The sequence below is a fragment of the Theropithecus gelada genome, chromosome 3 (genome assembly GCF_003255815.1).
Source record: "Theropithecus gelada isolate Dixy chromosome 3, Tgel_1.0, whole genome shotgun sequence".
Taxonomy (NCBI): domain Eukaryota; kingdom Metazoa; phylum Chordata; class Mammalia; order Primates; family Cercopithecidae; genus Theropithecus; species Theropithecus gelada.
The window spans coordinates 107998680-108012870 of NC_037670.1; the positions used below are offsets into that span (position 1 = coordinate 107998680).

The 14191-nt window shown below is 37.2% G+C and overlaps 1 protein-coding gene across 5 annotated transcripts in view; it reads right to left on the minus strand.

Annotated features, from left to right (window-relative positions):
* The window catches only part of DYNC1I1 (dynein cytoplasmic 1 intermediate chain 1), a 319991-nt gene that overhangs the window by 110980 nt on the left and 194820 nt on the right, over positions 1–14191 (minus strand). For all 5 annotated transcript variants that reach the window (XM_025379447.1, XM_025379445.1, XM_025379446.1 and 2 more), the window contains 3 exons: positions 10662–10751; positions 3311–3473; positions 1115–1214 (listed from right to left, as the gene is read on the minus strand). In XM_025379447.1, coding sequence (XP_025235232.1) covers positions 1115–1214; positions 3311–3473; positions 10662–10751 — 353 coding nt within the window. The remainder of the gene's footprint in view (positions 1–1114; positions 1215–3310; positions 3474–10661; positions 10752–14191) is intronic.

A 14191-nucleotide genomic window follows, 5' to 3' on the forward strand; every position in this document is an offset into this window, starting at 1 on the left:
TGAGTAGCTGGGATTACAGGCATTTACCACCACACTCGGCTAATTTTTGTATTTTTAGTGGAGAAGGGGTTTCACCATGTTAGCCAGGCTGGTCTCAAACTCCAGACCTCAAAAGATCCACCCGCCTTCGTCTCCCAAAGTGCTGGGATTATAGGCGTGAGCCACCGCACCCAGCCCAGTGATCCGATTTTTATTTTAGAAAGATTGTTTGGGTAGATTTCCATAGGGGAAAACTGTAGGTGGACAAGCATGAAGGTAGAAATATCAGTTTGAAGGTTAAGAATAGTATTAGATGATGAATATATGAGTGGAGACGTGGAAGGTCTTGGTGACAGACTGGGTCTAGAAGACAAGAGGGAGTTGGCAATGTTGATGAAAGTTCTGCTTTAGGGTCTTGGGTATATTGTGGTGCCTTTAACATAGAGATCATATAATAGGTAAAAAAAGATTTGGGATATATGAAAATAACGAGTTAATAGTTCATTTAAGATTCTATGGGACAGCTAGAATGGTGGCTTTGTCTGGTGTACAAAGTGAAATTCAGCAGGGAGATTGGGCAGGAGATACAAACAGGCTATTCATGGTTGAATCCTTAGCAGTGGAAGAGATCTCCTGCAGAGAGCACATTGGGAAGAAGAGCAGTGGTTGAGGGCATGACCACAGGGACCTCAAGGATGGTTAGAGGAAAAGGAAATCTTAGAGAAGTCAGAGAACTAGGAGAGAGTAGAGAGAGTAGTGAGAATTCAATGGAAAGAGGATATTTCTATAGGCACAAGGACGCTGACTAAGCTGCCTGACAAAGAAAGGTCAGGACAGATGTGGGCTTAAAAATATCCACAGGATATGACAAGTAGGAAATCAGTGGTCATCTTAATGGAGCAGTTTCATGGACAGAACAATTTGGCTTCCTGTTTGGTACCTAGCACATAGTATGTACTCAATAAATACAAATAACTGAGTAGAGAATTGAAACTGAAACCTCAATAAAATGAGGGGGGAAAAAACCAACAAGCATAGAGAGGAAATCATAGGCAAGTAAACGAATCTCTTTTTTTTTATACAAATGCCATGAGAACACAAGCCCAGTTTGTCCCAGCCCAGCAATAATTCTTACCTGGAGGGACCAGTCCATACAAGTGACCACTCGATGCTTGGACCAATGCTCATCATAGAACTGACGGTTGAAAGAAAGATTGGCTCCAGCCTGAACATCCCTAGGAGGATTTAAACATCAGAGATAAATATGGAGCTCTTTCTCTATGCTGCTCATATAGAAGCACTGATGTGGCAAAAGCCTGGCACACAATACTCTCTGAGGCTGAAATGTTAATCTAGGCTACATACCCTGATCAAAATTAAAGAACTAAAGATGGTCTTCTTTTTTTCTAACCTGGCCCAGAAAGGGTTTCTGTGTCTTTTCAAGACTATTATGAAATGTCAGATTTGTTTCAAGTTCCCATCTTGACCAGTCCCAAGCTTTCTCCAACCCTGCTTCAGGCCAGAGCCTCTCCCTGAAAGGCTCTGGCCTGAAGCAGGGTTTATTAGAAATCTCTGCTATCAAGGGAGCACAGCACACCAGAGGATTCTTTGATATCAATACTACCTTATTTGTCCTTAGACCAGAAATGATATGCATGTCTTTATTTACTTGTAAATGCTGATAGGCTGTAGCAGTAGTCTCCTCACTCAATAGTAAGTGATAATTTCTACCATGAGACAGGCGTGGTAGACAGTAGAGGATTCACCAGATATGTTCTAGATACTTATCACTTCTGCCACGGACCAAAACAGCATCTGAGTCTAGGAGGATTACACTTTAGCCAGTGTTTACTTGGCTGACACTCAACTGGCCATAACACCTCCTTCAAGGAACTCAGTGCTGGTTATGCAGTTGCTCCACAAGCTGAGTATTTAAATCCAGTAATGTTTGCTCTAGGCCAGGAACTATGGGATCTGCATAAAAAGCTGCCTAAGTTGCCTGGGCTTTGGTTCAGAAATTCTTCTACACCCACCTTTCCTCTGTTCATTTGCTTCAACTGCTGGCTTGCACCCTGCATCACTTAACTTATATGGCTCTCGTTCAGATTGGGTGACCTGGCTTCCAACAAGTTATTTGGGCTCTAATTAGTAAACCTAATATGACTTTTTTTTCTGCTAACCCTTCCTCAGCTCTGCCATTGCAAACTCAGGCCATGTGTGTGTGTGTATATATATACACATACACACACACACACAAACACACACACACAAGTCCTGCCAGGAGCCTAGGATAATACGGAGCCAGCACACAGAGGGAAATAGGGCCAACAAAATCAGTAAGTCATAGAAAAATGGCTTCTCAAAAAAACACAAAGATTGCAGAACATATATATTCAAAATATCATTGTCTCTTCAAGGCAGTCTAAAGATGCTGCTTACTATTGAGAACATGTTCAGGACTCCCTTTTGAAATTGGTTTTCATGCCTCTGTTACATTCCCTCGAGCATCCTCAATGATGATAAGACACTGTCCTTTAAGAATGTATTTGGATTTTAGAAATGGCAAAAACAAACAAACAAACAAAAAATCAGGGCTGATGAAAAAGGCAAGAGACCCTACCTTCACATATCATTCTTGGCCAGAAGAGATCTGGGGCTAAGAACAGCTATATTTATGTTTATAAGGCTCATATAATCCCTCCTATTCTCCCCATGATGATGGTTGACAGTCATGGCCTTTTCCAGTACCTACGCTACAGTCACAGAGGAAGTCATTTAGGGACACTTGCTTTTATTGATTAGCTTTGTTTTGCCTGTAAATATATTCTTGCATATATTAATATGTTTCCTAAAAGGCATATACACATATGCATACTTTTGTGGTACCAAATAGAGGAAACATTTTCCAGTCTCTGTTCATCATTACCCACATGAGTTAACTTCTCCCATACCTCATGTTTATTTTCTTCAATTTACTATTTGCTTGGACATCAGGAATAAATCTAGTAGATACAACATGAATCTCCTTTGCTGCTTATAAGAATGTTTTCTCAGAGGATAATGCATGTGACTCTGCAGTCTCTATCACCTGGACTGTTCCCCAGATATCAAGTTCAAAAGCATTTCACAGAAGCACATGATAATTACAAGGAAGCTCTAAGCCAGAAGTTACCACCAAAGCCCAGAGTCAAAGCTGTTCAGCAAGATAAATTCCAAAATTTCACCCTCCTCTGATTTCTTAATTTGGAATTTTCCTAGTCAGAACATAAATAAATGTAGAATTAACAGATAACTTACGCTATTTTTTAAAGAAAGCACACAAGAGACTAACCCATCTTTTTCTTCTAACTCTCGGCCGCTGTAGTCAAAAAAGATGTCGGAATCTTCAGCCAGGGCTCTTTCAATTACCCGTATTGTCCGATCAAAAAAGATGAGAAATTCCTCTGAATGAAGGATCTGCTGTTTTTCTTCCTCTGTCAGCTCTCTTGGAGGGGCTTTATTGATTTATTTTTTTGTAAAAGAGATTGTTAGGGAAGGAAAAAGGGACAATTAAAACTTATCAAGAGGAACCCAACTCTTGAGAGAGACTGCTTATCAAAGGCGTGGCAAGACACAATGAAACAAATCATTGCTAATATTGATTCTAAATTATTTATAAATTCACACCAAAGGCTTCTGCAGATGTCCCCACAAAAAGACTGCATATTTGGTCCAATTATTATTTTGAAGAGTTGAAGAAGATTACAAATAAAAATAGATTGGTGTGTTTTTAGCAATCAGTTTTTTTTTTAACCTAAAAGCAGCTCAAATATGGCATAATAGATAAATTCACAAAACTATGTATTTATATATGCTATTGTACCATTGTCAAGCTGGCAACATTAAATAATTAGGAACACTGTATAATATGATCCACATAGTACGTTTCCTCTTTCTACTGAGTAAATTCATAAATTCATTTTATTTTAAATGGTTAGTTGGTAAGGCTGACTGATTGTTATATAGATTATATTCAAAAGCAGAAATATATCATTCCAAACCTGCTTTCACTCAAGATCTTCCGTTTTTAAACAAACACATGGAACAAATACATGCTTCTATAAAACAACCCACAATTGTTTTTCTGCCTTACCTTTCTAGCATGATTAATCTTATCGAACTAAATTTGAAGATAGAAAATGAGACAAAGAGATCAAATAACTAGCAGTATGTCATAGTTTCTGAAAGTGAGCTCACCTTGGAGTCACCATCTGGTTACATAAACCATTCCTTCAATTGCAAGTTTTACATAAAACTTTAGGGAAGGGATTAGGAACTCCCCAGTCTGAAAAACCCTCAAGGGCAGAAACTGTCAGCTGAACCTTTGTGGTTCTTCGGGAACCCCAGTTCAGCTCTGGTGGAGAGAGCCTTCAATAAACTTTTCATTGGTTACTCTTTCAGTTAGTAGTACAGAAGCTCCTGAAGTTAAACTTACAGGAGGAAGGTAGTGCATTACAATCACAGGTGGAGCCTCTGGTGGAACCACTCACCCACAGGGTTTTTCAAGCACTTCCACAACCATCCTAATAACCAGATCGATTTCTACCTGGCCACATGGTCAGAAGAATCTTTTTGGTACTATCACCTGTAGCATAATATTTTATGAAAGTGTTACATAATTTGATTAACTGTATTTTGAAGACTAAGAAATCTGTAGTGTCAAGAAGCCCTCCTACAGAGTCAAGTCATGGCAGTGGATCCAATGTTCATAACAGCTCCCTCTTTCTAGCCTCCCCTTCCCTGCCCCAGACCATGATGCAGGGGGTCTGGAGAAACATGAGAATCTCTATTTGTACAAGAAACTAGAATGATCCTGATGTAGTTCGTTCACACCTTAAGAAATGCTCTCCAGGTAATATTAGGGCAACATGTGATTCATCCATTATAGCAGAAGAATTTCTCCTAACATACCCCACATTGTAGTTTTGAGCAGCTGTAAATAAAATTAGAAATATTTCTTTGCTGTCTAAGTCTCCGGAGCCCTAAATATTCCAGTGTGTACTGGGACTTTCCAAGGACTCCATCAACTTCTAGTGAGCAGTGCTGCTGAGACACTAGTTTGTGAAATGCTGAATCAGGCAATGTGCACGCTCAGACTTAAGCTAGGTAGTGGGAAAATAGGTGGAGGTCATAAATAACACAAAGAACTCTATGAAAGCAACCTGGAATCAAGCACCCTGCCATATGCTAGCTTTGATTCATTAATCAATGCACTGAAGCTCTCTGAGCAGTAGTTTTATCTATGAAATGGGGATGATACCTAAACTTTAAGTCCGGTTTAAGAATTAAAGCTAAATATGCTGGGCTTCAATAATTGGTGATGAAGTAGTGCTTTACTAGTCTGCTTTCTAAAACTGTTGTAAATGAGACATTTGAATTATTTCACTCCAGAATATAATAAAACTACATAATGGAACTAGGCAAAAGGGGAAAATACCCTACAAAATGATAGGTCCATTTTGTTTTGGTTAATACTGTTAAATAAATGAATAAACCTGACTAAACAAGAATACTATAGGCCAAGAAGAATGTCTTATTTAAAAAGACTCACTTGGCTTTGGTCACTGTTAATAGATGACCTGAGACACACTTGAAATTAAACAAAGAAGTAGGAATTTTTCTCCCTTATTTCTTTTTTTATGATATTAAAAAATCTTTCTAGTCTCTGTTTATCTTTTCTAACCACTTCTATTTCACCTGTATCTTTCCTTACAGGTCCATTACCTTGAATAAAAACTAGTATCTATGTACTTTTCTGTAATTTTTTTCTTCCCTGTAGCTTATTGTCACTTTGATCTCAGCTTTCAAGACACACAACTTCTTCTCTAACAGAAACATAAATGGCTGATCAAAGTGTGCTTGTGGAGGCCAAGTTCAGGTAGGTGGAGCACTAGCCTCTCCAGATATTATGTTTGACAATACAATATTTGGCTTGAAATTAAAATGCTACCGAAGCAAACAAAAGATATATTTTATATTAAGCTTTGATGTCGAACAGGGATCAAATGACATGATTTGTTAGCAGAAAATAATCAGATGCATGTGCAGATGAGTACTTTTTAAAAGTTATAAACAATATTCAACTTAATTAAATAGGGCCATAGTAATTTTTGATTGTATAAACAAAACCTCTGATACTTAATCTTTAAATTGATAAGTATTTTTCAATATCATGAAAACACAATGGAGTATCCAGGAACCACAACCAAAAGGTGTGTTCAGAGATAAAAACCTCTCTAGGCATCATATTTCATGAAAGAAAATTGGTTGATTAATGGAGCCCACAAAGTTCAAAATACAGGACTAAACAAATAGAATCGGAATTGTTTTACTCCAAGAAAAATGCCAAATTCTACCTGAAGTATCTGTTTCTACAGTTTTTCCCTATCCCTGGAACCTAATAAATTATTTTTTAACAAGTTCATGGCATTAAAAAGGTAGGAATTTAATAGCAAAGGGCATACCAAAACAAAACATGGGCAAGGATAATAGTTTTTCTTATGGGTTAAGCAGAAAATACTATTATAGCAGATTTTTTCTTTGTTTGTTTTCACAACACAAAACATGGGATGTTTCTGCGAAGAACTGACAGCTAACAATACTTTGTGCATTTAAAGAGCTCTTTAAGAAGAAGTACATTCTACTCTATGAAAAGTAGAATGCATGGATATAACTTACATATAATCCAAATGATAAGACAATTTTCAAATTTACCAAAATTTAACCAGTTATATTATTTTATACCATGTATGAAAGAAATTTTGCTGAATACATGAAATTCAGAAGACAGCCTAATTCTATCAATTTGTGGCCCGCAAAATTAAAATCAAATATAAATTTCATTTAGGGTCCATTTTTTAATTGTGGAAATGTTAATTTTCTTATTTTTATATATGAAAATACTTTTAAGTGTATCTTTCAAGCATGACTGTATCTCATTTGCTGTGTTTTCTTGACCTTTCCTGCTATCCTCAATGTATACTTTGTCAGTTTGTCTTTAATTAATTTATACTACTTTAAACTATATCTTCTGGATTCTAGCCTTCTTGTGATTTTTTCCCTCTATAAAAATGTACAGTTTATAATGAAGTTCACAACTTATATTGAGATTTTAGTATCTCATTTCTATGTTAAAAGTTATTTTAAAAATATCTACCACCAGTATGTCTTGACTTGTTTCAGCAATGTTGCTTTAAATTTCAATATAAAAATTATTCAAAAATATTTTTCAAGAATCTCTAAGAGATAAAAAATAAATAAACCCATGTAGCCAGGAAAAACATTAGATTAAATAAGGACAGTGGCTCTCATGGGAATTTTACAGTGAAATCAGTTCATAAACAGCAGCAAGAAAACCAAACCAAACTAAAAGCGAAGGATATCTTTCTGTGAAGTCAATGTGAGGTTTATGAGTTGATTTCGTATTTACAAAAAAGTTAGGTTCCCAGTTGTGTTGTTTTGAATTTCTAAACATGAAGACATGAGGACACTGACATATGGAAGTTTTCTAAACTTTGATTACAAGCTAAAATATACCTGCTTTTTTCCTACTCTATGGCAGAAAAAAGTGAAACAGTAATAAATCAAGACTGCATTTCTTTACTGTTTAATGCACTTTGATGTCACACGGGCAAAAATGTCAAAAGTTAGTGAGTACTGATTGTTTTCCCCATGTCCCCCTCAACACTTTTTTCTTCCTTTTCACTCAAAAAAAAAAAAAAAAACAGATTTCTCAAAAATGTGTTCCCTGGTTTGAAACTGTGTATGTCAAGTTTCAGCCCAGAGCAAATTTTTATGGCTGAGTAATAAATCCCTGAAACGCAGGGTTCATAATGGAAGTGCTGACACAGCCCTAACTACTATGCAGTCGTGTGAATGGCGCCACGATTATATCTGCTAGAGATTCTTTCAAAAGTTTGCAAAATACTGTCTTGCTTTAAAAAAAAGCCAGAGTTTGATGCCAACATAAACATGCTTTTAACCCATTATGTGTTAATTTGCAGAAGAGCCATTAATGGAGAATAAGGCACACAGTGCAGCAGGAACAGGAAATGTTCTTTCAAACTTCTTTTTGACTTTTAACATGACTTTAATCAATTCCATGAAGCATGAGTAACAGTTAAAACTGAAGGGTGTTTTCACTTGGAACTTAAGAAGGAGGTTGCTTTGCTTTGCTGGAGAAGATGATTTGGAGATTGGGGCTGGGGTGGTGGTGATGGGGAATCCATGCCAAGACACACAAAATATACCCCAGCTCCTTATCACCAGGTATATTTTAAGAATATTTTGCAAAGGGTAAAGGAGTACTTTAATAGATCCTGACTTATTTTGTACCTCACTACACCTGTAATCATGATATTCTATTCACCAACTTTTTTTCAAAAGATGTTTTTAGTATAAGTTTAAATGTGAGATCTCTTTGATCAAATTCATTTAGACTCTCAGAAAGAGTAAGCCTTGTGTCTTCTGTGAATGCCACTGTTAAAATGCTGAATCTTCTCCTAAACCTCAGTCACACCCTAGAACTTGACAGCGATTGAACTTCGCAATGTCTGAGACCTAGCACAGTAACAGAAAGAAGACCTTTTATGATAGTTATCCAACGAGTTTAGAGGACTTTGCTTGTATCTCTATTGATAGTTTCACATTTTTTAAATGTACTAGCTGGGGCCCCTGTAACCATGTTCTTATTTCAAAGCTATGGGCTATGGCAAACCTAAGCACAGAAAGCTGGGGCTCCCAAAGGCATCCATCCCACCAGGGTAGAAACCAGTTATAGACCCAGGCACTGCAAGGCAAGACTACTAATGATAATTTAGCAAACTTTTATACAGCAATTACTTTGTGCCAAGTATTGTTCCATACTAGCCCTGTTGAGTTTTTTAAAAACCTGTTTGCCAGATGGGGAAACTGAGGCAAAAAAAGGTTAAACTAACTTAGTCTGTAGTGATCACTCAGCTAATAATCTACAGAGACAAGATTTGATTCCAGGTAGTGTGGCTCCAGAGGCTATGCTTTTTCATTATTATCTCACACTGGCTTTTAGATACCTGAGATTGCAAAAAACAAACCAAAACTAAATTAAACACCCACACTCAGACACACTTCAAATGAGCCTCAATATGAAGTGATTTTTAATAATTTTCTACAATTGTGGCTGGGCGCGATAGCTCACGCCTGTAATCCCAGCACTTTGGGAGGCTGAGGCAGGTGGATCATGAGGTCAGGAGTTTGAGACCAGCCTGGCCAGTACGATGAAACCCCGTCTCTACTACAAATACAAAAATTAGCCAGGCGTGGTGGCACGCACTTGTAATCTCAGCTACTCGGGATGCTAAGGCAGGAGAATAACTTGAACCTGGGAGGTGGAAGTTGCAGTGAGCTGAGATCAAGTCACTGCACTACAGCCTGGGACAGAGCAAGACTGCCTCAAAAAAAAAAAAAAAAATTGTCTCATTTAACTCCATATGATATGGATGTCATTTGTAATAGGTATTTGGGCTACTCTAATTTTCTCATGAGAGCACAAGATGTTGAAGTGAGGACTTGGGATCAGTATGTATCAATTCCTACAAAAGACCCCAGTGCTGAACATCTGCCACACTGTGCCAGAGCCACAACCATCTTTAAAATTTACAAATCAAATGAGCTTCGAATCAGAGTTATATTGATCTATACTTGGGACACTCAGTAGGAAATATGGAAGAACATTTTTAATCTACATTCAGTTCTCAGGTCCCACTCTCCATTTGCCAGCAAGTAAGACAAGTTCAAAATTCTCTTCTGTCTCCATGGGCTGAGAATCTCAAGGTAATACAAGGTTGGGTTTGTAAGGAAATGTCACCTGCAGTATTTCCTGTCCCTCCTTTTTTTCTCTCTCTTTTCTTTCTTTCTTCTTATAGGTACAGTGCTATCATGAGGAGGGCAACAGGGTAAAATGTACACTTTGGATTTAACTCTAAATCTTGGCTCATGTACTCATACATTATGTATCCTTGGATAAATTTTTAGATCTCTCTCTTCCGAGTTCTCTGCCTATAAAATAGGGGTAATAATAGTATCTGCTTCAAAATAATGTTTTAATGAGTGAGTAGTATCTGTGGAGTGCTTAGAAGAGAGCCAAGGGCATAGTGAGCCCTTAATAAATGTTAGTTAATATTATCACCAGAACATGTTGTTGTTCCTCCTTATACAGGCAGAGTTGCAGAAGAAAAATTTTAATAGCAGAGTTACTAGCGTTGATCACTATTAATGTTTCTATGTAGATCACATGAAAATGCTTTAGAATTTACTGACAAAATAATTATATCTACTCCTTTGCTTTACTGTTATCATTGGGAATATATGGTTCTGTGAACAAGATAACATGGCAATTCGTAACAAGTGTTACTGGAATTGTGACTAGAATTGTTACTGAAATTGTGGACGTTTTGCACTTTATTTGCCTTTATCAGTCAAGAAATAAATGACTCTTGCTTTGGAGATTACAGTTTATGTTGCTAAATGTAATGTATTGTACAATCCTAGAAAATCTTCCATATAGGGGATGCAAATTCAATTTTTACTTAGCTCTATAGCCTCTTATATCAGTAAAGGCAAACAAAACAGTAAGATGATTACTCAATTTATTTTCCATACCATACCTTCCTTCACTTCCTGTTTTTTGTCCTGATTTTCCAGTTCTGAGTCCTGGCCAACTTTAGGTTCCACCATTTCCTCATCTTCCTCATCCTCTAGAAAAAAGAAAGAGAAAAATACAATATTTTCTTTCCTCCAAATCAAAGTCTTTGGTTGATAGTGGGAGGTAGGGGTAAAGGGTAAAGTTCCAATCATTTAGGGCAACATCTAAGTAAATCAGTCCACAATGAATGCCCAAGATAAATGTTCATGAATTTATGAATAAATTATCTCCAAAAGGGGCCTCTTTGAAAATTTCCCCAAGCTGTTGCGAAAACCACACCGAAAGGGCACCTGTACATCCAGCTCCAGGCCCTTACCATGTGGGATGTCTTGAAATTGCCTCCCTGACCTCTGAAGCTTCTTCGAAGATGGCCCAGGAATAGATTTTAAAATGTTTCCACCTGGAGCACATTTTCCACAGGGGACACCTGTTGTACAGATGACTCATTTCCAATTTAATTCTCACCAAATTAATTTGTTTTTGACCTACAGGAAAGGGTTAAATACAGGTCTGACCCCAGGTCAAATGCCATTGGCAAGTAAACAACCAAAGGAAGGGCCCCCAAAGTCAATGCCATTGGTCTGGGACAAAACAACTCAAAATGGTATTTACACATTCAGAGCAGTTCATGCATTAATGTGAATTTAATGAGACTAACAAGTCGACTGAGTTGGCTACCCCTGCCAGATGTTACAGTGCCCTTCCTGCCCTATGCAAATGTATGCTCATTTTTCCTCTTCTCTCAACTTGCCTTTCCTAGAGGCCCCTTCCATTATAGAGTGTTTGAAAGCATCAGGCACAATGCAGAAGGTTTAGGGGAGAGTCAAGGTGTCACAAGAAAATCCAAATTATAGAAAATAAAATGATATAAAAAATAAAATTTGCTTTCAGTCTTCAAATATGGTATTGTACTCCATGTAGGTTATCGATTTCATTGGTTCAAATACAGTTGAAAAGAAATGACTTTGCTTTTCTCTCTACCCCATATATTTGCTCATTCAATAAATATTTACAGACCTTCTATAAAATCCCAAGCTCTGTGGATAGTCCCATTTCCATCACAATAAATCCTGAGATTCATCAACTCAAAATTTCAGCACCAATCGCTTAGAATACATTATAAATGCATACTTAAATGCTCAAATAAATAAATATATCCTGAAAAACAACTTACAAAATTCTAACTAATATTAAGCAAGTGATTTGTGGAAGGAATATCAATTTTAAAAATATACATATGTCAAGCATAGCATTGCAATTTAGATATTAGAATTTTAAAAATATGAATTTTAATTGAAATATTTTACTCTATAGGCATGCAGGTAGACTGTGGAGCCAAGCTCACTACTTTATAACCACACTATATATATATATATATATATATATATATATATATATATATATATATAAAAGAAAGGAGGTAAAACATTTTAAAGAACTGTCATTTACTATTCACACAAACCCCTAAGGTCACATTTATTAAATGAAAAGTCGCACTTAAAATTTTGAAATGAACACTGTTACCCAGACTTTTAAACAAATAAATCTTTAAAAAGTTAAGTTACAAATAGCATATCTATGTCCTTATCCATATGTCAAGATATTAATGCTATCTCATCATACACACACACAAAAATCCATTTGGAAAGTCCTGATCAAAATATCCATCTCGACATGATGTATCTTCCCGACCCAAGGACTAAACACAAAGTCTAGTGAAGATCTAGCTGGAGAGGTTTCCTCTTTCAGTAAACCTTGGATGAAGAGGCAGTTTTCAAAAGGCCTCTCAGCTGCTGGTAAGTGGCTTCATTTCTGAACCTTCTGGAGACATTTCTTTAACAGATTCAGCAGCCATACCCTGACACTTATTAAGTACAGGGCAAATACAACAAAAACCAAGGTAATAAGGCCAGAACTATAGGTTGAACTGTGTCCCCAAAATTCATATGTTGAAGTAATAAACCCCAGTACCTCAGAATGTGGCCTTATTTGAAGATAGGGTCACTGCAGATATAATTAGTTCAAATGAGGTTATAATGGAGTAGGGCACCTAATCCAATATGACTGGTGCCATTATAAAAAGGGAAAATTGGACACAGACACGCACACGCATAGGAAGAACACCATGTGGAGACGAAGGCAAAGATCAGCCTGATGCTTTTACAAGCCAAGGAACACCAAAGAGTGCCAGAAAACCACCGGAAGTTAGGAGAACAGATTCTTCCTCACAGTCCTCAGAAGGAACCAAGCCCACAGACTTCTTGATCTCAGATCCTAGCCTACAGAACTGTGAGGCATTACATTTCTGTTGTTTAAATAGCCAGTTTGTGGTATTTTGTTATGGCAACACTAGAAAACTAATAAAGCCAGTAAGTGCATTTCCTTCTATAATCTTACAATTTACTAAGAAGGGATACAGGAGATATTCAATAATACTTAAGGCAGTGATGAGTGCATCACTTGTATAATCTAATTTATTTATCAGAACTTAGTACCATTCGTCCAGTTTTACAGATGAGGAGACAGAATAATTTCCCCCGAAGGAATTGCAACCACATCCCGCTTCAAGTTCTGTCTGGCTCTGCCTGTTTTGGGGTCTGTGATCTTTAACCACTACGCAAACTGCCTCCTGAACCACAGCATGATGTGAAATAGAAATGCTACGGAGAAAGGGCTAAAATACAAGCAGCTGCAATGATATGTTGCAAGGTAAGGAAGCTTTGCAGGGACTTTTTGAGGTGGACTTGCATGGCCTCAACATGGATTGTTCTTCCACATTCAGGAGGTGAGCAAATACAAGTTGTAGCTGAGAAGTTATGTTTCACACCCTTGAGAGCTGTACATAATGGATTATTTTATTTATCAGGTATATATATGCTACAACCACACTCTGTTCTAATTTTCATTCTGGAATCCACTGCTTTGAGACCTGGCCGGCAATGCTTAATATGAAGTGTTAATTCCTCCAGCCAGAAAGATTCACAGCTTGGGTGAGAGCAGCACCCTGAGGGAAGTATTTGATCTTGTTCCAGGCTGGAGTCCACCACTTGTTGGCTCCTGGGTTTTATCCAATTCATAGGAACTCTCTGAACCCCCATTTCTGATCCGCTGGAGTGGGATAATAAACCTTCCTTAAAACACATTGTTATTGTAAGAATAACTAAGTAAAATAACAAATGCAAAATTGCTTTTTAAACTATCAAGGTCATTGGGAACATACTTAAGCAGAAATCTTCAAAACAAACGTTGCCTTAGATTCTAACAAATATTGACTGAGCACTTACTATGTGCCAGGTGCTGGGCACACACCAGGGAACAAGACAGACAAAATAATCTCTGTGCTCATGGAGCTTCCATTCCAGTGGAGAGAAACCACAAACGAATAAAAAAAAAAAAACAAAATATATACTGTGTCAGACAAGTGCTATGGGGGAGAATACAAAATAGGAAAGAGAAGAGGCATTCTGGTCAAGAGTGGGAGAGTCTCAATTT